The sequence below is a fragment of the Ailuropoda melanoleuca genome, chromosome 13 (assembly GCF_002007445.2).
Source record: "Ailuropoda melanoleuca isolate Jingjing chromosome 13, ASM200744v2, whole genome shotgun sequence".
NCBI classification, from domain to species: Eukaryota; Metazoa; Chordata; class Mammalia; order Carnivora; family Ursidae; genus Ailuropoda; species Ailuropoda melanoleuca.
Window position 1 is genome coordinate 89,339,634 of NC_048230.1, and position 20,309 is coordinate 89,359,942.

Sequence of the window (20,309 nt, forward strand, 5' to 3'; positions counted from 1 at the left end):
AGACTGACTTAATGACTTTCAACATCACTATAGAAGAAGATATCCAGATAAGCGCAAGATAGCATTGAAATTTGGGCAGAGAATGGAGGGGGCATACAGGTCACTTTTAAGGAGGGTGCAGAGGTGTTTTAGGCCCCTCTGTAGCACAGTGCCTCTCATAGGGTAGGCGCCTCATAAATATTTACTCAGTGACTATCTTCCATGCCAGGGCAGGAAGGAATAAGGCAGGAGCCCAGACATGGTAGATACTGAGGCTGATGGGGGCTTTCATCCTCTCTGGGGCATTCTTCAAGGATGGATTTTCTTGGTTTAAAAGGGCAGGAGTGAGGCAATCTGAAGACTCAAGACTGAATGAGGTGACCCCAAGAAGGAACCTGGAGAGACTTAAGTGTCAGACACAGGAAAAGGAAAATATAAGAATGCTGAGATGAGAGCTATTCTCATCTCAGATGTAGGCAAATGAGGGAAAGTATTGTCTCTATAGATGTAAACCTCCTTACAGGGGGGAAGAAATTACTTTTCTGAGAGCTACTCCATCACTTGGCATTCTTCTCTCCACTGGATGTCTAAATTGAGTGATTACAAAAGAGTGATATTAGGTATCTTAATTTGTTCTTCATACAAAAGGCAGACTCTCTCCCTCTGTCTGTGTCTGTCTATCTGTCTCTCTCCATATACACACATACCACATCATTATGACATTTTAGTAGATTAAGCGTTATTGTTGTTTTGGTTTGGTTTTTGTATGCCCCCAATAATAAGGTGCTTTGGAGACTATTCATACTCTTGAGAATGTAAAATGAAGAGTGATAACTGAGTAATAACATGAGTGTTTGCTTTGTAGATGTTCTTCAGCTTCTGTGAGAAGAATGTGGATTATGAAACATTTAAAGCGCTCAATGATGCTTGTCTCGTCTATGACGGCCGACTTGTGATTGACACCAAATTCCACACCAATGACATAGCCATCAGAGCTGCTGGCTCCCTCACCAAATTCTCCAATAAATATTACTCAAATGAGTGGACTCATAGCAGCTTCAGTTCCAAAGAAATTGGCTTCCAGCTGGCAGCAGCTATGCTCAGTCTCTTTGACCCAACTCTTGAACCTGTGACTGAACCACCAGCTGATCTTGACCAACTCATCCCTATGTACAAGGGAGCCAAAATCCAAGGTATGTAGTAGGCCACCTTCTTCCCTCTCACGAAGCCACCCATTAGATCTGGATCACTGCTTAGGGCAGCCCTTCATGTTTCTCTTAGGCTTGGTGAGGAGGTTCCTCTGTCTCTCAGTGGGTTTGCAGAGACAAAGGAGGGCTCAGTCTCGTTTTTAAACATTTATTATGGACCTAGCATTTTATTGTGGTCCTTTGTATTTTGAGCATGTATTGCTCATGTATGGATCATATCATAACTGCCATCCCTATTTTATAGGCACATAAAGAAAGCCTAGGAACAATCAGTAACTTGCCCAAAGGTTACTCACAACTGTCCTGACATCTTGTTAAACTTTTGTTCTCACTATAAGCTCACAGCATCCCAGGCCTTGGCCTCTTATCTAGATGAATAAACTAAACCATTCACAACTGTAAAAGCAGCCTCCTAAGCCATATTAACCCCTAAGGAGAGCATCATATGAGTAATACAGGAGTTCTTTGTGCTTGGCTGATGAGAAATATCTTTGAAAGTAGTATCTTTGAATGTTGTGGGCCTTCTACCATAAAATGCACATATTTACAAAATTGTAAGTTCATTTCCAGGAGATTGATGGACCAACCTCTAAAGCCATCCATGGACCCCTAGGGTATCCATGGACCCTAAGCCAGTAAACAGAACATGAGATAAAGAGACCCAAACCCTACATTCCAGTCCTTGTCATATTCTACCTAACTAAATGGACTCTGATAGATCCGGCTCTGTGTCTCACTTTGGACTGAGAACTTAGGAAAGGTGGTGGCCATAGGAAAAGAAGAGAAGGGATGGGTATCAAAGACCAGAGCTAGATCAAGCTTATACTATGGGACAAGCTAGAAATAGTAAGAATTTCATAATGATAATTTTCCAAAGAACTTTGTTGATTTTCCTTAATAACATCCACTTGAATATTTTGGTTACATGATTAAAGAGGGACAGGGAATGGGAATATCAATGCGCCATTTAAGTCCTCTGTAGGTCTTGGTCTGGCTTTGACAGGCATAGGTTAGTGTGCCAGGGGTTATGCAAAATCACAGGATACATAAGATTAGCTTGGCACATCTTCCTGGGGGCATTGCTGACTATATTGTAGGGTATAATGGCACATTCACATTGATTTTGTTAAATAAAATCAATCTCAGGGAGTGTCTTGCTAATATTAGTACTTAAGGAAGATAGTTAGAGTAGCATACACCATGGTAGGCATCTCTGTTTATCTTGTGTCCTATGTGCTATGTACAAATATATAAACTCCACTACCACTTCATTAACAATGAAATTAAAATGTGGAAAACTTGCCATTTCTTGTAGGAGGCATTCTTCCTGGGTCTTACCATTATCTGCATATTGCCAAACCTGCCATTCCAATTCCCTTAGAGGTACAGATGGCCCAGTCTAACTTTGTAAGTATTATTCCTGAATTTCATTTTACTTTCAAATATAACACTTTGTTTACAGGGGGATGAAATTCTCTATTCAGAGACTCTAGTATAATGTGCTGGTTCATCAGAATAACCCTGTGATAACCAGCTCCCAAGATGTCTCCATGATTCTTGCCCCTTGGTATTCATGCCTTTGTGTGGTCTCCTCCCACACAAAACAGGGCTGATCTGTGTAGCCAGCAGGATTGTGTAGAAATGACAGTGTGTGACTTCCAAGGCTAAGTCATGAAAGATATTACAGCTCTAACTTGTACCCTCCCGGATCACTTAGTGCCATGTTGTGAGGTCACCCAGGCCTATGTGGTAAGGAATTGAGGATTCCTGTAGCAGCCATTAGCAATTCGTCAGTCATGTGAGGGAGCTGCCTTGGCTGTGGATCCTCCAGCCTTAGTCAAGGCTTCCGATGATGTGGCCCCAGGGGACATCTTGACTATAAATTTACGGGAGACCTCCAGCCAGAGTCCCCCAGCTAAGCTGCTCCTCATGTCTGACTCCCAAACATTGAGGTAATAGTTTATTGTTGTTTTAAGACCTTAAGTGTTTTTAAGAGAATATTTTTTAGAGCAGGTTTAGGATCACAGCAAAATTGAGAGGAAAGTACCAAGATTTCCCATCTCCATTTACACAGAACCTCTTCGGTGATTAGCACCCCCACCAGACTGGTACATTTGTTACAGTGGATGAACTTACATCGACACCTCATTGTTACCCAAAGTCCACACTTTACAATAGAGTTCGCTTTTGGTGTTAAACATTCTATGGGTTTGGGCAAATGTATAATAACATGTGTCCACATTACAGTGTCATACAGAGTAGTTTCATGGCTCTAAAATTCTTATGTTCCCTGCCTATTCATTTATCCCTCCCCACAACCCTGGGCAACCACCAAACTTCTCACAGTTTCCATTGTTTTACCTTTTCCAGAATGTCATGTAGTTGGACTCCCTACAGTAGTTCAGATTGCTGCTTTCACTTAGTAATGTGCATTGCTTTCCTCCATGTCTTTTTATGGCTTGATAGGGAATTTCTTTTTAGTGCTGAATAATATCCATTATCTGGATGGAACACAAATTATTTATCCATTCACCTGCTGAAAGACAGTAAGGTGCTAAGTTTTGAGATAATCTGTGATGCACGAATAGATAACCAACCACCTTTGCGGCAATGTACAAATACATTGCTTAGGGTCTGGAATGTCCGTACAGAGCCCATTGTTCTCCCGCACTGCCTGAATTACCCTGGAAGGGCCATCCAGGAAAAGCAAAAGCTGTGGGGTGGAATACCCCCTGGTTCAAGGTAACTAGAAAGGACGCAGTGTGGTTGGTCAGTCAGCAACCTCCTCAGATTAGATCCTCTGTCAGATAGTCCCAAACTGGTGTTTGCTGTCATTTGGGGGTTGCCTTTCTGATGTGTCATGCTTGCTTTTTTGTCAGTGGGGCAGACACAACACTGTAAGTTGCCCATTTTCTTATCCTGAATATTTTTGAGGGTTAACAGGCTGACTAATGTAAAATATACACATTTCCCAGATTTCCTTGAGAATAGGGTTAGCCTTGTGGCAGGTTTTGGCCAATGAGATGTAAGTAGAAGCTGTTGGAAAATTCCTTTAAGGGAGGCAGACTCAAAATGGCACAGGTCTCTCACCTTTCTCCTTCCTGGAATCCCCGCTCTTCTGTGTACCTCCCCTGGACTTCTCTGTATTTCTGGTCCTATTAGGAATCCCATATAAGGTAACAGTGCCTTTAAGGAACAAAACAGGTGACTAGTCAGTGGTAGATGTTGTTGTTAATTATAGTTCCAGATAAATAATGAAACCTGGTTCTTGCAGGGAAGGATAGATGCTATGTATTTAAAATTTATTTCCCTTGGGCTTCTCCCAGATTCTTTTAGGTATATCCTGTATACATGATCTGATTCCAGATTTTCTTACAAATAAAGAAAAGATCATAGAGAATAGTGTTATGGTGTCTATTGCTGCGCAACAAAACTTAGCAACATGAAACAGCCATTTGATTCTGCTCACATATTCTGTGGGTCAGGAATTTGGACAGGACACAGTGGGAATGGCTTGTCTGCACCCCCATGGTGTCTGGAGCCTCAGCTGGGAAGACTAGAAGATAAGTTGTGATTCAGTGGGTGGATCCTCCAAAGGCTTGTACTCACCTGGGCTGGGATGACTCAGTCACGGGGAGTGCTGACCAGAGCATCACACCCACGCTATCCTGGTTGCCTGGGCTTCCTCACAGCATGCAGCCTCAGAGTAGTCAGACTTCTCATGGGATGGCTCAGGGCTCTGCGTGCAAGTGGAGCTGCAGTGCCTCTTATGACCTATCCTCCATACTCTGCACAGTGTCGCTTCCCCCACCATCTGCTGGAACAGTCACAGCCCACTGGGATTCACAGAGAGAGGACACAGAGGTCATCTCTCAGTGGGAAGAGTGTCAAGGTCATATTGCAGATGAGTATGTGGGATGGGGGACATTGTTGTGGCCATGTTTGGAAAATACAATCTGCTACCGATGATGTGGGGCCTTAGATAGATAGGATGAAGTCCAGATGTTATGTTCAGAAGCCAAGCGCTTTGGTCGTCAGAGGTAAATAACTGGACCCAAATATTATGTTCAAGAGCTAGAAAATACTAGACTTGGTTTCAGACAGAACCAGATTCTTCAAGGACACTGTGTGATTTCCTGCATGCAGTGTCAGTTATGTATGAACCCCTGGCCCTCTCTCTGAATAAAGTTGGAGGAGGTTTTAATAAAGAGCCCCTTAAAAAGGGTGTTTTGGTTTTTTTTTTAGATAATGAGTTTTAATAAGAATGCAACTTAAATAGATTCTTTGGCTGGTGCTATGACAGTATTTGAACAGGACCCCTGACTTTAATTAACCATTTTGCCAGGTGGGCCTCCTTTTTAATTAGTACAGAAGATCTAAACAGATTTTTTTCCATTTTATTCTCCAAGAAAAAAAAAATGTAGGATGGTTCCATGGCATCTTTTGGGGTTGGAATTAATTTGATTAAGTAAAATTGTTGCCAAAATGGTCAGGCAGTCACCTAAATATAATCAATTGATTGAGAATGGAGCCCATTGAACAATATTTCACAAGAGAAACCGAATTGCTATTCTTACAATAAATGTAATGCAGATGAATTTTACCAGACTTTTATAGCACTCACTAATTGGAATATTTAAGTAAGAAGACACTTTAGTAATTCATGAGCTCTGAGAGGTAACCTGACAAAAAGAAGAAAGGAGACCCCTACATAATAAACTAATTTACAGATTCCAGTCCACATGCTTTGTTGGCTTATACACCATGGAATAGAGAAATTTGTCACAACAAATTCTGCCTTGGATACCATCAAATTTAAAATTGTGTGTTCATCATGAGAGAAGGGGACTTGATTTCTTGCACACCAAGTCTGATTACTCTTGTGTCTTCCATTTGGCATTAATTCCAGAGCCATTTTCCAACCTTTGTCAAAATCATAAAGGAACTCGAAAGGATAATTGTATTCAGGAAAAAAGGAAGGGGGAAAAATACTACACCAGAACCAGTTACTCTGCCAAAATTTTAAATTCAAGATCCACATTTTAAAAAAAAAGATCCACATTTCCTAACAATTTACTTATTACTTAAAATAAAGGAACCAACTAGACACATCCCACAGAATTGGAAAGTGTGTGAAATCATCATCATTACTTCAAAATCCCTTATGGGGTGCCAGGGCTGGAAACTGCCTCAAGCCATCACTTCGTGGAGCGATTTTCTGTGACGATAGGCAGAAAGAGTTCTGGACTTCACTGGATGTTCCTAGTCTGTCAGTAACTGTGACTAGGAATGACCTAGAAAATTCATATAAGTCTGCCTGGCCCTATAAAGAGTAATTTGTGTCTGAGAAGCCCATCTGTAGATGGCTTGTCTTTAATGTCAATGCAAAATATTTCGATGTGTTCCACATTCCCAGAACGGCCCCCTGGTTATGTTAACACAGTGCCAGATCTCATTAAAATGGACAAAATTACTTCCATAGCTGAGATTAGCTCTCTTAACACAGCATGGTCATTTTTTTCCACTATAGTATGGTCTCTTTCCGTCCTCTGAAAGCCCTCATAACTATAATGCATGAAAACATACAGAGGCAATCCAAAGATTGTCATTCAATCTTTAAATTAAAAAATAAGACCAAACAACCCCCAACAGATACCATGACGACAAATCATTGAAAGTGATGCTGACTGTATCACCCTCCTGTGGAGCAACCTGGCCCAGCTCTGCAAAAACTTGTCAGGACACCACTAACTCAGTTACTGTGGCCCTTGTGTTGAGATGCTCAGCCTTGGCCAAATCAGTCCCCCTAAATGCAGAGTCCTCGTGAGCAGAAGTGAAACGCTTTGTAAAGTCAAAGCCATCACATGGGTGGATCACAAGTTGTGCCCCTTTGATGCCTGGGTTCCCTTCCTTAATCCCTCAGCTTAAAGAAATTTTAAAAGAGAAAGTGGAGGGGCCAACTTCTTGTGGGACTGTGGACTCTGCCTTCCAGTGAGCCCTGAGAAAACCTGGCACTAAATCTATGCTGGAGCTGTTGGCAGTGCCATTTCTCCTGGACCTGCCAGCTGCCCTACCACCGCTGAGGCCAGGGAGCGGCCCCTCCTCAGAGACTCACTCAATTTTCCACCATGGCACCCTTCCTGAGAAAGGTCACGTCCCACCCCTTCACTCTCATGGCACCTTGTGTATTTAATTCAGAAATAGCTTTTGTTGCGATGGGCTGCTAGGTAAAGCTGACCCTACTATGTCACATGCCCCAATCTGGGAGGTGTTCATTGCACAGTCTGTGAAGTCAAGACTTGAGGAAACACACCTGTTGGAAGAAAGTTTGTGGGGCTATCTAGACTAGAGAAGTACTTGCGTCAGGAGTAGAGGGTGAGGAGATGATCAGATAAGGAGAGCAGGTGGTCTGCAGCCAGTGGCTCAAGCCTGGCCTTTTCCAGGCTCTTCTTGAGTCCAGACAAGCCCCATTCTTCTGCACCAGACTCCTCCCTCCCAGGGTCCCTCCTTCTTCCCTTCCTCCCTCCCTTCCTTCCTTCCTTCCTTCTCCCTTGTTTCTTCTACTTTGTTTCATTTCTCTTTCTCTCTCTCCCTGTCTGATTCCTTGCCACAACACAACCGTTGTATTTAAAAATAACTTTTTATCATGTTAGAAGTGATAGTCATGGGGCGCCTGGGTGGCACAGCGGTTAAGCGTCTGCCTTCGGCTCAGGGCGTGATCCCGGTGTTATGGGATCGAGCCCCACATCAGGCTCCTCCGCTATGAGCCTGCTTCTTCCTCTCCCACTCCCCCTGCTTGTGTTCCCTCTCTCGCTGGCTGTCTTTATCTCTGTCGAATAAATAAATAAAATCTTTTTTTAAAAAAGTGATAATCATTTTTAAAAAATAGAAACAACAGATAGTTAAATGAGCAGAAGAAGAAACACTAACAGTGACCCAGTCTGTCAACCAGAGAAATGGATGATTTGAACAGTTTGTTAAAGTGTGGTAGAAAAACAAATAGAATGATACTATGGATGTTTATAAAAATAGAACAACACTGTGTAAGTTATAAAATGTAACTTTCTATACTGTACTTCTGTAGTATCAAATGTACTGTAAACCTATTTTCCTGTTGAGGAATATAGTTTACCAATGACTTTTGTTGGAGGTGTTGCATCCCGTTGTGTGGATGTACCATTGTCCTGTTAGCTGATGCATTCCATGTTGCTATGGAGGTAGATTTCCTGTCTGTATCCATCCATCTCTGTGAGTGATGGATGACTTGCACCTCCCTCGAGGTGCCACCCCCCCCAAACCTTTTCCTAAGCTATGTCTGCTCTCTCCCTGACCCCCAGATACCCTGTTTTGCAGACATACTTAGGTTGGCCCAGGGTTTACCTGACATCCCTCCTGTATATCTCACTGTGTGCCCTTTCCATTGGCTGATTCCTCCCCAGGGCTTTGCCGTGTGATGCCCAAACACCCACCAGTTGTTTCAATTTATTTAAAAATTCAGTTAAACCATGTGTCCTTATGTAGACAAAATCCCCAGGGGATGTCCAGGACTAAGTAAATGTTTGGGATCGGTGTAGTCCCACTTGCCTTGGATTTCTAAAATGCCACATTCAAGTGCAGAGCAAAAGCTTAAATCTATATGCTCTCAGGAAAGCTTTATTGAATGTAACTGTGTACTAAGTGCAGAGTCTAGAGGCAAAGTGCACATTCAGCTGCCACCAACAGAACCCATGTTTTTCCACTGAGGGTTCTCAGTTTGGGTGTCTGAGCTGGTGGGAAGCATGTCTCTGGTTGGTAGGTTGGTAGTCATTGGGGGCTGAAATAGAAAAAGTGATCATAACATGGGGTTTATCTTCCCTTTTCATGTGGGTTTATACTGCAATTTTAGCCAGCTTCTAGGGGACACAAAGCCACGCATCCGCACCTTTGACAACTTACAAACTAACAAGTAGCCTGCATCACGTACATGTGTGCTTCCTGCCCATGAACTTGAACCTTCTTCCTGGAAACAGACCTGACCAAACAGCTGAAGCTCCCCAAACCCAGTCATCTTTCACTTGTTTCTTTTGCTTACATAAACTTTTTTTAAAAACCTGAAATTCTTTCCGATCACCATTGACTAGATGGTTTTCCTCAAAACAGTGCTGTGAAAAAATTTTAAAAATTAACAGACTTAACACACCTCACAGAAGAGAATAAACCCAGTTCCTTGTACCAGCTGTGCGAGGTATTGAATAGCAGAGAATTGGTTGTAACCTAGCAACTGATTTAGAAACGTGGAACAATGCAATCACAGTTTAAAATATCCTGAGGAACATTTAATCATTAAGTCCAGTATGTGGTTTCTGACCCAGGGTTAGCTTCTGTTGAGTTTAGTCAATGTCAATTACTGTCATTTGCAATGTGTGATAAGATGTAACCTGTCTGTTATATATGAAAAATAAATTGCTATGATAAAGTTCCCAAAGTCCAGAAATGTTTCTAACGTTGTTTTTTTTTTTATCCCCCCCACTCTTCACCCCCCACCAGGGTTTAGAAATAGTAACGGGTAATGCAAAAGATGGGACTTACTTCCGAATACATATTAACCAGTATAAAATGGTGGAAACCATCACATGCCTTTCTAAAGAGCCTTTCCCTGCCTCCAACTACATCTGCCTATTTGGCCAGCACGAGCAACTTCTCAACAATCTATGCGCTCGGTACGAGGACAAGCTGATCCCAGATCTCTACAGGTAAGTTGAACATTACACTTTACTAAGAGGAAATGCAAACATTTATAATGTCTTGTGAATGAGGGATATATTTTGCAATGCACCAGAGAGCCAAATGGGAACCCATGGGAGAGGCTAGAGTGGTAGAAATTTAATTCTAAGATAACAGAGAGTATCTGACTACTAGCATTGGCCTGAGAGTGGAGGGTCACATGGAGAAATGCATGGACTCTTGACATGTCCACATATGATCCCCATGGCCACGCACAGGCCTGGATCCCAGATGCATCCAAGCACAGTCTTCACACCACAGACAGGCCTAGATGAGATGATACTCAAGTCCCTTTACATGGGGCTGCTAAGAGAAGTCAGAAGTTGAAGAGGGAGATTTGGGAGCAGGATATGGAAGCACTTGGGCCTGGTGGGAATTCTACAACCACAGACAGGCTATTTGTGACCCCAGACTTCCTCCCAGCATGTGCTCAAGCAAAGGAGGAGGCCATTTGTATAAGACATTAAGGGAATTCTGCACTGCAGGGTGGTTAGACTGGGTGATCTGTGACTCTGTCTTTTCAAATGCTAAGACAGTTTTTCATCCTATACTCTTGGGAGGGCTAGAATTTTAGAGTGGAAAGCTATTCCTGGACACAGTCTGTTGCTTAGAAAGGTGAGGAGAACTTCCTTCTCTGCACAAAACAAGATAATGACAGAGCCAGTATCAGATATAGATGTAGGATATAAGTCATAGAATTCCAGGGTCCTCAATACCCAAGGCAGCGACTGCTAGGATCAGGAACATCTCTCTTTCCTTCTAAAAGTATGTTTAAATTGGGACATCTAGGTGGCTTAGTCAGTTAAGCAGCTGCCTTCAGCTCAGGTCATGATCCCGGGTCCTGGGATCAAGCCCCACTTTGGAGTCCATGCTCAGCAGGGAGACTACTCCCCCTCTCTTTCCCCCCACCCCCTGCTCATGCTCTCTCTCTCTCTCAAATAAATAAATAAAATCTTTCAAAAATATATTTAAATTGTAGAGTTCATCATATAAATGATAAAGTATATAAAACGTGTGTACACTTTCAGGGAAAAACAATACCAGAATTGTGTGTCCCTCCCATCTTTTTTTTTTTTTAATTATTTATTTATGTATTTGAGAGAGAGAAAGAGCAGAAGCAGAAAGAGGGGCAGAGNGGTCCATGCTCAGCAGGGAGACTACTCCCCCTCTCTTTCCCCCCACTCCCTGCTCATGCTCTCTCTCTCTCTCAAATAAATAAATAAAATCTTTCAAAAATATATTTAAATTGTAGAGTTCATCATATAAATGATAAAGTATATAAAACGTGTGTACACTTTCAGGGAAAAACAATACCAGAATTGTGTGTCCCTCCCATCTTTTTTTTTTTTTAATTATTTATTTATGTATTTGAGAGAGAGAAAGAGCAGAAGCAGAAAGAGGGGCAGAGGGAGAGGGAGAAGCAGGTTCCCCGCTGAGCAGGGAGCCCAACTCAGGGCTCGATCCCAGGACCCTGAGATCATGACCTGAGCTGAAGGCAGATGCTTAACCAACTAAGTCACCCAAGTGCCCTGGCCCTCCCACCTCTCTAGGAAAGAATTTCTGGGGGCGTCTGGGTAGCATAGTCTGTTAAGCATCTGACTCTTGATTTCTGCTCAGGTTATCATCTCAGGGTTGAGAGATCCAGCCCCTGTCTGGCTCTATGCTCAGCAGGGAGTCTACTTGAGATTCTCTCTCCCTCTGCCTCCCTCCCACTTATACTCATGCTCACTCTCTCTCTCTAAAATTTAAAAAAAAAATTTTTTTAAAGAAATAATTCCTTACTTCAAGATGTTAGAAGCCCTCTCTCTTCACACCCGCTTTGTGTCCTTGCAGGTAACAACTATCATGAGGATTATTTAATCACTCCCTTTCTTTCCTATAAAGCAGGGAATCAGCAAACTTTCTCTATAAAGGGCCAAATGGTAAATAGTTTCAGCTCTGTGGGCTGTACAACCTCATTACAAGTATTCAGTTCTACTGTTGTAGTGTGACTGTAGCCACAGACGGTACATAAGCAATCAGACATGGCCGTGTCCCAATAAAACTTTATACCAAAGCAAGCACCAGGCCAACCCTTGTTTTAAAAGTGTACCACATAGATATGATTTCCTAAATAATAAATTAATTTGTTTTGCTTACTTTTGAATCAATTCCGTGGCTGGGTAGAAAAAGTCAACACTCCCTCTCACACCGTTTNGCACCGTTTGTTTACCCTGCTGTATAATATTCCCCTGCTCTGCTGTCACAGCTCATTCGTCTGTTTGACTGATTGACGTTTAACTTGTTCCCAGCTCGGTGCCATCACAAACAATGCATGGACACTTCGGGCACACCTCATGTGTGAGGACTTCTCTTGGGTATATTAGGTGGTGCTGAATTTTTCCCCAAAGTAGTTGTATCTACATAAACTCCCGCAGTGCCAGAGAATGCCTCCAAGGCCCAGTCAATCTGTGGCACAGTTGGATTTTAAAATGTGGTCATTCTGGTGGTGTGGAAAGGTATCTTCCTGTCGTTTTAATTTCCCTGCGCTGACTTGTAACACAACTCAGTGTCTTTTCCTCTGTTCTTGGGCCATTCGTGATAGTTTCTTGGAAACGCCTGTTTGTGACATTTGTCCGTTTTTGTTTTTTTTTTGGGTTGTCTTCATACTCATTCACAGGAGTCGTTTATACACTCTGGATGCACACTCATGTTAGTTACATATTTTTAACATTTTGAGCCTTGTCTTTTCACTTTATGGTATCAATTAACAGAATTAAAATGAAATTCTTAATTTTAGTGTAATCTGTTCATCTTCTTCAGGGTGTCTTGGATATTTTTGTCCCTTTCCTCTTCTAATAGTTTTATAGTACACGTGTGAAGCTCCATGAAAAGCTCCACTGGATTTGATAAGAAATGCACTGAACCTGGGGCGCCTGGGTGGCACAGCGGTTAAGCGTCTGCCTTCGGCTCAGGGCGTGATCTCAGCGTTATGGGATCGAGCCCCACATCAGGCTCTTCGGCTATGAGCCTGCTTCTTCCTCTCCCACTCCCCCTGCTTGTGTTCCCTCTCTCGCTGGCTGTCTATCTCTGTCGAATAAATAAATAAAATATTTAAAAAAAAAAAAAAAGAAATGCACTGAACCTTAGATCAATTCGGTGAGAATTGACATCTTTCATAATTTGACATCTTTGATATTAAGCCCATATGTTATGATATAACATAGTGTAGATCTTGGTTTATTTAGGTCTCTTTAGCATCCTTCAATTAAGATTTAAAATTTTTCCATGATGTCTTGCAAAATTTTTGTTTGGTAAAATCCAAAGTGCTTTGTATTTTCATTGCTATTGTAAATAATCATTTGCTTATTGACTGCTGCTATATAGTGCATAGAAATGCACTTTGATATGGTTTCACATTCTGCAAATTTGCTAAACTCTCTTATTTATTCAGATCATTTCCCTATAATATTGTTTTAGATTTTCCACATAGAAAAATTATATCATCTGCAAATAATGACAATTTGTTTCCTCTTTTCCAATCTTTGTAGCTTTTATTTCTTTTTCTTACTTGCTACAGTGGCTAAGCTTTACAGTAAAAGGTAGGACAGAAGTAGTGAGAGATGGCACCCTTGCTTCACTCTTAATTTTAAAGGGAATATATATGTTCAATATGAAGTGTATGACATTTGCCATATATTTTTGTGGATGCCCTTTATCAAGATAAGAAAGTTTCTTTTTATTACTGGCTTGCTAAGCATTTTTATCATGCATGGATTTTTATTGTTTTACACAAAGAGTACTTAATTTCTGAAAGCTTTCATATATGAGGATATTTTCCTATATGCCTCCAATTATAAGCTATATTTTGGTATAATATCAAATTAGGTAAAGTATCATATTTCTTAATCATAGGCTTTCCCGCCTCAATCTTTATAGACTTGACTCCAATCTTTATTTAAAACGAAGAAAAATACAAGTATTTAGAAAATGAATGCATTTGTTCCATAGCTTGTGCATAGGATTTTATTGTTGCTTTAACCTTACCCAAAATATTGAACTAGAGGGGAATCAGTAGATTATTAAAGAAAATTTTTACTCGATGGGGAGCTGTATGCCAAGTCTTCTTTGAAAAGAAAATGTTTTCACATATGACCAAATTCAAAAGCCCTAGCCAGTTTGTTTTTCGTGGAGAAGAAGGTGGTGCCGAAACAGGCAGACGCTGTAAGCTTGGGACCACTGGTCGGGGCGCAGCTGTTAACTGATGATGGTAATAATTTTAAAAGTTAATTTGATTTGCTACGAGTGAATATTTGGGATGGCAAAATGAGACAACACTAGGACAGGCCATATCCGGATGTGCCAACTGCCATCTGTAAAAAGGAAGCAAGGCGGGCAGGAAGATAGTGGCCGATCATCAGAGGTCACTGACCATGGTTAAGTGACGTTTGGAGGCCGTTGTCATGCCTTGTCAGTCACTCCCATATGTGTGTTAGTGTGTACGTGCAGCTGTGGCCGCATTCTTTTCAAGTGCCATGAAATGCTGCCAGGCCCCAATGCTAATTCTTGGCCCACCACTGCCTGCCCTGTCTGTTGTCAGACAGACTGGCAAGGCTCTTTGCAAGTAGGAAGGGCAAATGGTTTCGCTTATTTTGGCCCTAGCGTGATTACCGATTTTTGCCCTGACCTCGGCAGCCCCGGCAATATTCTTGTTCAAATCCAGGCCAGTTTTGGTCCACCACGTCTAGGGCCACCATCCTGCATGCCGGGAGGGCTGACCATCAACCAGCCGCTCCGTCTTCTGCAAGATGGTAGAGATGTCAAGAGCAGGTTCCTCCTGGGGTTCAAAGAACCCCTCGGGAGACTTTTCCTCCATTTTCCCCAACCCGTTCCCACCTCATCGAGGGCCAGGACAGAGCAGACACTGGCAGCGCCAGCGGGAACAGTGGCAGCCACGGGTCAGATGCTCTAGCAGTTGAGGCCTCGTGAGCGCCGACTCTGGCTGCCTGTGGAGGGGCTCGCTTGGAGCCATTTGGAAACACGTGGTGGTGGCTGAGCCGTCCGCCACCGTGTACACGGCTGGACAGCTGCCACAGGATGGCAGTGCAGCTGAAGGTCCGGGGCCCAGGCTGGCTTGGATTTTATACTTTGTTTTCACCTTGGAGTGCCAGTACAAATCATTAACAATAAAGAGAACAAATCCACCACTGGTGACTTTGTGTGTGTGCTTGAGTGTGTGTGTGTGTGCACACGCATATAAGACGGAGAGAAATAAATCCATCGACTGATTGGCTTACCACTTTGGAAAAAGAATGGAGCCCATTCTTATCATTTATTCCTTTCTGAACCAGTCCGCATTTAAAGTCATGGACTCTGGGAAACAAACTGAGGGCTTCAGAGGGGAGGGGGGTGGGGGAATGGGATAGACTGGTGATGGGTAGTAAGGAGGGCACGTATTGCATGGTGCACTGGGTGTTATACGCAACTAATGAGTCATGGAACTTTACATCAAAAACCAGGGATGTACTGTATGGTGACTAATATAATAAAAAAATATTATTATTAAAAAAATTAAATTAAAAAAAATTTAAAAATAATAAAGTCACGCAACAATGTGTGACTAGAATGTACTCTTCCCCTGAGGAGCACTGTGTCCTGCAGCGTCTCCTGTGTGAGCACACACACGTACCACAAAGCTTGCAAAGCCCAGCCTGCTGAGTCCTGCGACAGTGTTTAGATCAGAAGCCCCTCCCACCCTTCTGATACTGTTCCTCCCTCGGGACATGGGGGCAGAAGGAGCTTCCAAGAGGCTGTCAGAAGCCACAAAATGGGAACTGGGATGGAGGGGGGAGAGGCGAGGTGAGGCTGAGGCTGTTTCCAGAGAAGTCTGCTGCAGGCTTTAACAAGGCATGTCCCATGCCCCCTCTTCTTTCTTTTTCTTTTTTTTTTTTTTTAAAGATTTTATTTATTTATTTGACAGAGATAGAGATAGCCAGCGAGAGAGGGAACACAAACAGGGNAGGCAGACGCTTAACCGCTTAACCGCTGTGCCACCCAGGCGCCCCCCGCTCTTCTTTCTTAACTCTGCCTCATCCTCATTTCCCCCACTTATGGATGGCCCTGCAAAAACAAGGTCTTGCNCTTTAACAAGGCATGTCCCATGCCCCCTCTTCTTTCTTAACTCTGCCTCATCCTCATTTCCCCCACTTATGGATGGCCCTGCAAAAACAAGGTCTTGCCTACTGAATCCCTCCCCCCTTATATTAATTAACAGTCTGTAGCATCCTTTTTCCTGGCGGCGTGAATAGGTCTTGCCCCAGCTTCTTTGTGTGAGCCTATCAGATGCTCATAAACCTTGATTAAATCACCTCTTTTCACATCTTAACATGCTCCGCTCTCAAAGACTGCCCTCACATGGCCCTCTCCTCCTGCGAGCCCCACCGCCCCCCACACTTCCCCAAACACTCGAATGGCCTATTTTTAGTGGGTAAGTGCTGCTGAGCACAATATTCTGCATGGGATTTGAGCAAGCCCTTTAAAAGGCTGCCATTACCGTTTGAACTATGAAGCTCCAGAAGTTACCCCCTTAGGAAAGCTGCCTTGTGCAGTCTCTGTCTTCAGAGCTGTTAAGGAGGACGCTGCCAAAGCACATTGTCTCCTAATTCACTTATTAGACTCCAATTGGAGTCATTTAATCATGACTTAAGTGTTTTTCTGTTCCTGTGTAGTCAGTGGCCTTGTGCTGTGTCCAGTAGAAAAATCACACACTAAATTCTAGGTGCGCATTTTTCCAGACTTCTCAAAATTCCTTGAAATATGACTGCCCACTCCAGCTTGTCAATTTTTTTTTTCCTACGTACCTAAAAATTGCTGGGTAATCGTTCTCCCAAAATNTGTACCTAAAAATTACTGGGTAATCGTTCTCCCAAAATGCAAACTTCCCTGTTGACCATTTACTGAGTCACCCACCTGCCTTTTTCTGTAGAGTGAAGTGTTCCTGCTTCTCTGTTTCATTTCACATGCCACCAGGTTGCATTTGATAGCCTAATAAATAGGAATTTCTTTTTCAGATGATTTGCTGAAATCAAAGTCCCTTCTCTTCATTTTGCTTCCCGGTCATTTCATTACAATCTTTTTCTCCACTCTGAAAGGTGATTTTGAATGGGTGTGCACACACGCTCCATCTGGGGCTCCTCACTGGTCATTCCCTGTCCCCCTTGCTCTAACAGGCAGCTTCCTGCCCAGTGCTGTTTCTCATACAATCACACAGCCTTGAAACTGAACCTGTATATTTGAACATCCCTCTTTACTGAGATGGTGAATCTTAGATCTGGAAGTATAGACCAATGTGGGGACCGAATTCCATGTGACACAATATATGTTCATTTTTACTTGTAATATTGCTCTAATTAAAAGACTAGGGTTTTTTTTTTCTAGTATATGTCACTTCCCTCCTTCCCACTGTGACATTCATTTGTGTAGAATTAGCCCTTCCTAGGGATGAAAAGCAAGATTGGTTTGAACCATCCTGAAATTATAGCCAGTATAAGTCCCTTCAGATGTCCATGCCAAAAATCATAATGTGAAAGAAAAATAAACACACCCATTCACATAGTCAGGAATGAGCACCATAGGGCTTTGCATAAAGTATGGAGCTTTTTTTTTTTTTATCAAAGTATAACTGACATACAATATCCTCTTAGTTTCAGGTGTACATCATAGTGATTCAATATTTTTATACATTATTAAATCATCCCCATAATACATATAGTTAGCAACTGTCACCATACAAAGGTATTATAATATTATTGACTATATTCTCTGTGCTGTTCATGCACCCCCATGGCTTCCATTATGTATATATACACCACATATTTATCCATTCATCTGTGGATGGACACTTGGGTTGCTTCTATATCTTGGCTATTGTAAATAATGCTTCAATAAAAGTAAGGGTGTGCATATCTTTTCAAATTAGTGTTTTCATTTTCTTTGGGTAAATACCCAATAGCGTAATTGGTGGATCACATGATAATTCTATTTTTAATTTCTTGAGGAACCTCCATACGGTTTTCTGCAGTGGCTGTACCAGTTTGCATTCCCACCAACAGTGCATGAGGGACCCTTTATCTCCACACTCTTGCCAACACTTGTTATTTCTTGACTTTTTGATTGTAGCCATTTTGACAGGTGTGAGGTGACATCTCATTGTGGTTTTGATTTGCATTACCCTGATGATGAGTGATGTTAACCATNTTTATCTCCACACTCTTGCCAACACTTGTTATTTCTTGACTTTTTGATTGTAGCCATATTGACAGGTGTGAGGTGACATCTCATTGTGGTTTTGATTTGCATTACCCTGATGATGAGTGATGTTAACCATCTTTTCATGTGTCTATTGGCCATCTGGATGTCTTTGTAAAAATGTCTTTTCATGTCCTCTGCCCATTTTTAATTGGATTATTTTTGGTGTTAAGTTGTGTAAGTTCTTTAAATATATGTTGGATACAAATCCCTTACTAGATATATCATTTGCATATATCTCCCCCCATTCAGTAGGTTGCCTTTTTATTTTGTTGACGGTTTCATTCACTGTGCGAAAGCTTTTATTTTGCTGTAGTCCCAGTAGTTTAATTTTGCTTTTGTTTCCTTTGGCAAAGGAGACATAGCTAGAAAAAATGTTTCTATGGCTGATGTCAAATAGATTTCTGCTTATGTTTTCTTCTAGGAAGTTTATGTTTTCAGGTCTCACATTTAGGTCTTTAATCCACTACGAGTTTATTTTTGTGTGTGGTGTAAGACAGTGGTCCAGTTTCATTCTTTTGCACGTAGCTGTCCAGTTTTACCAGCACCATTTGTTGAAGAGACTGTCTTTTTCCCATTGGATATTTTTCCTGCTTTGTCATACATTAATTGATCATAAAAGGATGGATTTATTTCTGGGCTGTTTGTTCTGTTCTATTGGTCTATATGTCTATTTCTGTGTCAGTACCATACTGTTTTTGTTTACTACAGATTTGTATTATATCTTGAAATCTGGGATTGTGATACCTTCAGTTTTGTTCCTCTCTTTCAAGATTGCTTTGGCTGTTTGGGGTCTTTTGTGGCCCCATGCAAATTTTAGGATAATTCTAGTTCTGTGAAAAATGTTAGTGTTTTGATAGGGATTGCATTGAATCTGTAGATTGCTTTGGGTGATATGGGCATCTTAACAATATTGGTTGTCCCAATTCATATCTTTCCATTTGTTTTTTGTCTTCTTCAATTTCTTTCACCAATGTGTTATAGTTTTCAGAGCAGAAGTCTTTCACCTCCTGGTTAAGTTTATTCCTAGGTATTTTATTATTTTGGGTACAATTGTAAATGAGATTGTTTTCTTAATTTCTTTCTGCTTCTTCATTATTGGTGTATAGAAATACAACAGATGTCTGTATATTAATTTTGTATCCTGTGAATTTACTAAATTCATTTATCAGTTTTAGTAGTTTTTTGGTGGGGTCTTCCAGGTTTAATTTATATAGTATCATGTCATCTATAAATAGTGCAAGTTTTACTTCTTCCTTATCAGTTTGGATGCCTTTTATTCCTTCTTCTTGTCTGATTGCTGTGGCTAGGACTTCCAGTACTGTACTGAATAGAAGTGGTGGGAGTGTCTTGTTCCTGACATTAGGGGGAAAGCTCTTAGTTTTTTATGGGAAGGTATAAATTCCTATTTCAAGTGCCTCAGTCGTATTCATGCTAGTAAGAATCTCTGCCTTGAGGATAGTGCCTGTGAATGAATGGAAGAGAAAGGAGTATCCCGTCTCATAGCCAAGATTTTTTTTTTTAATATTAAGGGCTTTTATTAATGAGAATTTAAAGCCAGCAAACTCATTACCCACTAACATCAATCTAACATGGGAGATGAGGGGTGGGAACTCACATTTATTAATGGATCACTCTTCACCAGATCTCTCTACACACCTTATCGAATATGAACTCCCATAGTCCTTGTATCAGCCCTTCCAAGTGGGCATTATTACCTCATAAAATGGAGGAAACTGATAGTCTCCATATTATGCAAGAAAACCAGTGTTTTCATTATCTGAAAGGAAATGTGTATGTTTAAATCACATATTAATACCCAGGGAGAAAATTTCAGTGCAGGGATGACCCTGCATCCCAAAAGACTGTGCTGCATGTGAACTGTACATGAATAAATCACATAAAGTGTAAGACATAACTCATACACGTGTCTGTTGGACCAGATCTACAGTATTATTTAAAAATGCAGGCTTTCCACCAAGCTTTATAAAAACAAGGAAATATCTCATGGCAAGACCACTGCAGCGACCTGTAAGTTATCTGTAACCCCCATCTCCATAGTTGCTATGCTGG

General features: G+C 41.6%; 1 protein-coding gene across 5 annotated transcripts in view; it reads left to right on the plus strand.

Moving 5' to 3' along the window:
- Nucleotides 1-20,309, plus strand: part of CFAP61 (cilia and flagella associated protein 61) — a 293,467-nt gene that overhangs the window by 226,472 nt on the left and 46,686 nt on the right. For all 5 annotated transcript variants that reach the window (XM_011225478.3, XM_034641778.1, XM_034641779.1 and 2 more), the window contains 3 exons: nucleotides 845-1,172; nucleotides 2,503-2,594; nucleotides 9,714-9,919. In XM_011225478.3, the coding sequence (XP_011223780.1) occupies nucleotides 845-1,172; nucleotides 2,503-2,594; nucleotides 9,714-9,919 (626 nt within the window). The remainder of the gene's footprint in view (nucleotides 1-844; nucleotides 1,173-2,502; nucleotides 2,595-9,713; nucleotides 9,920-20,309) is intronic.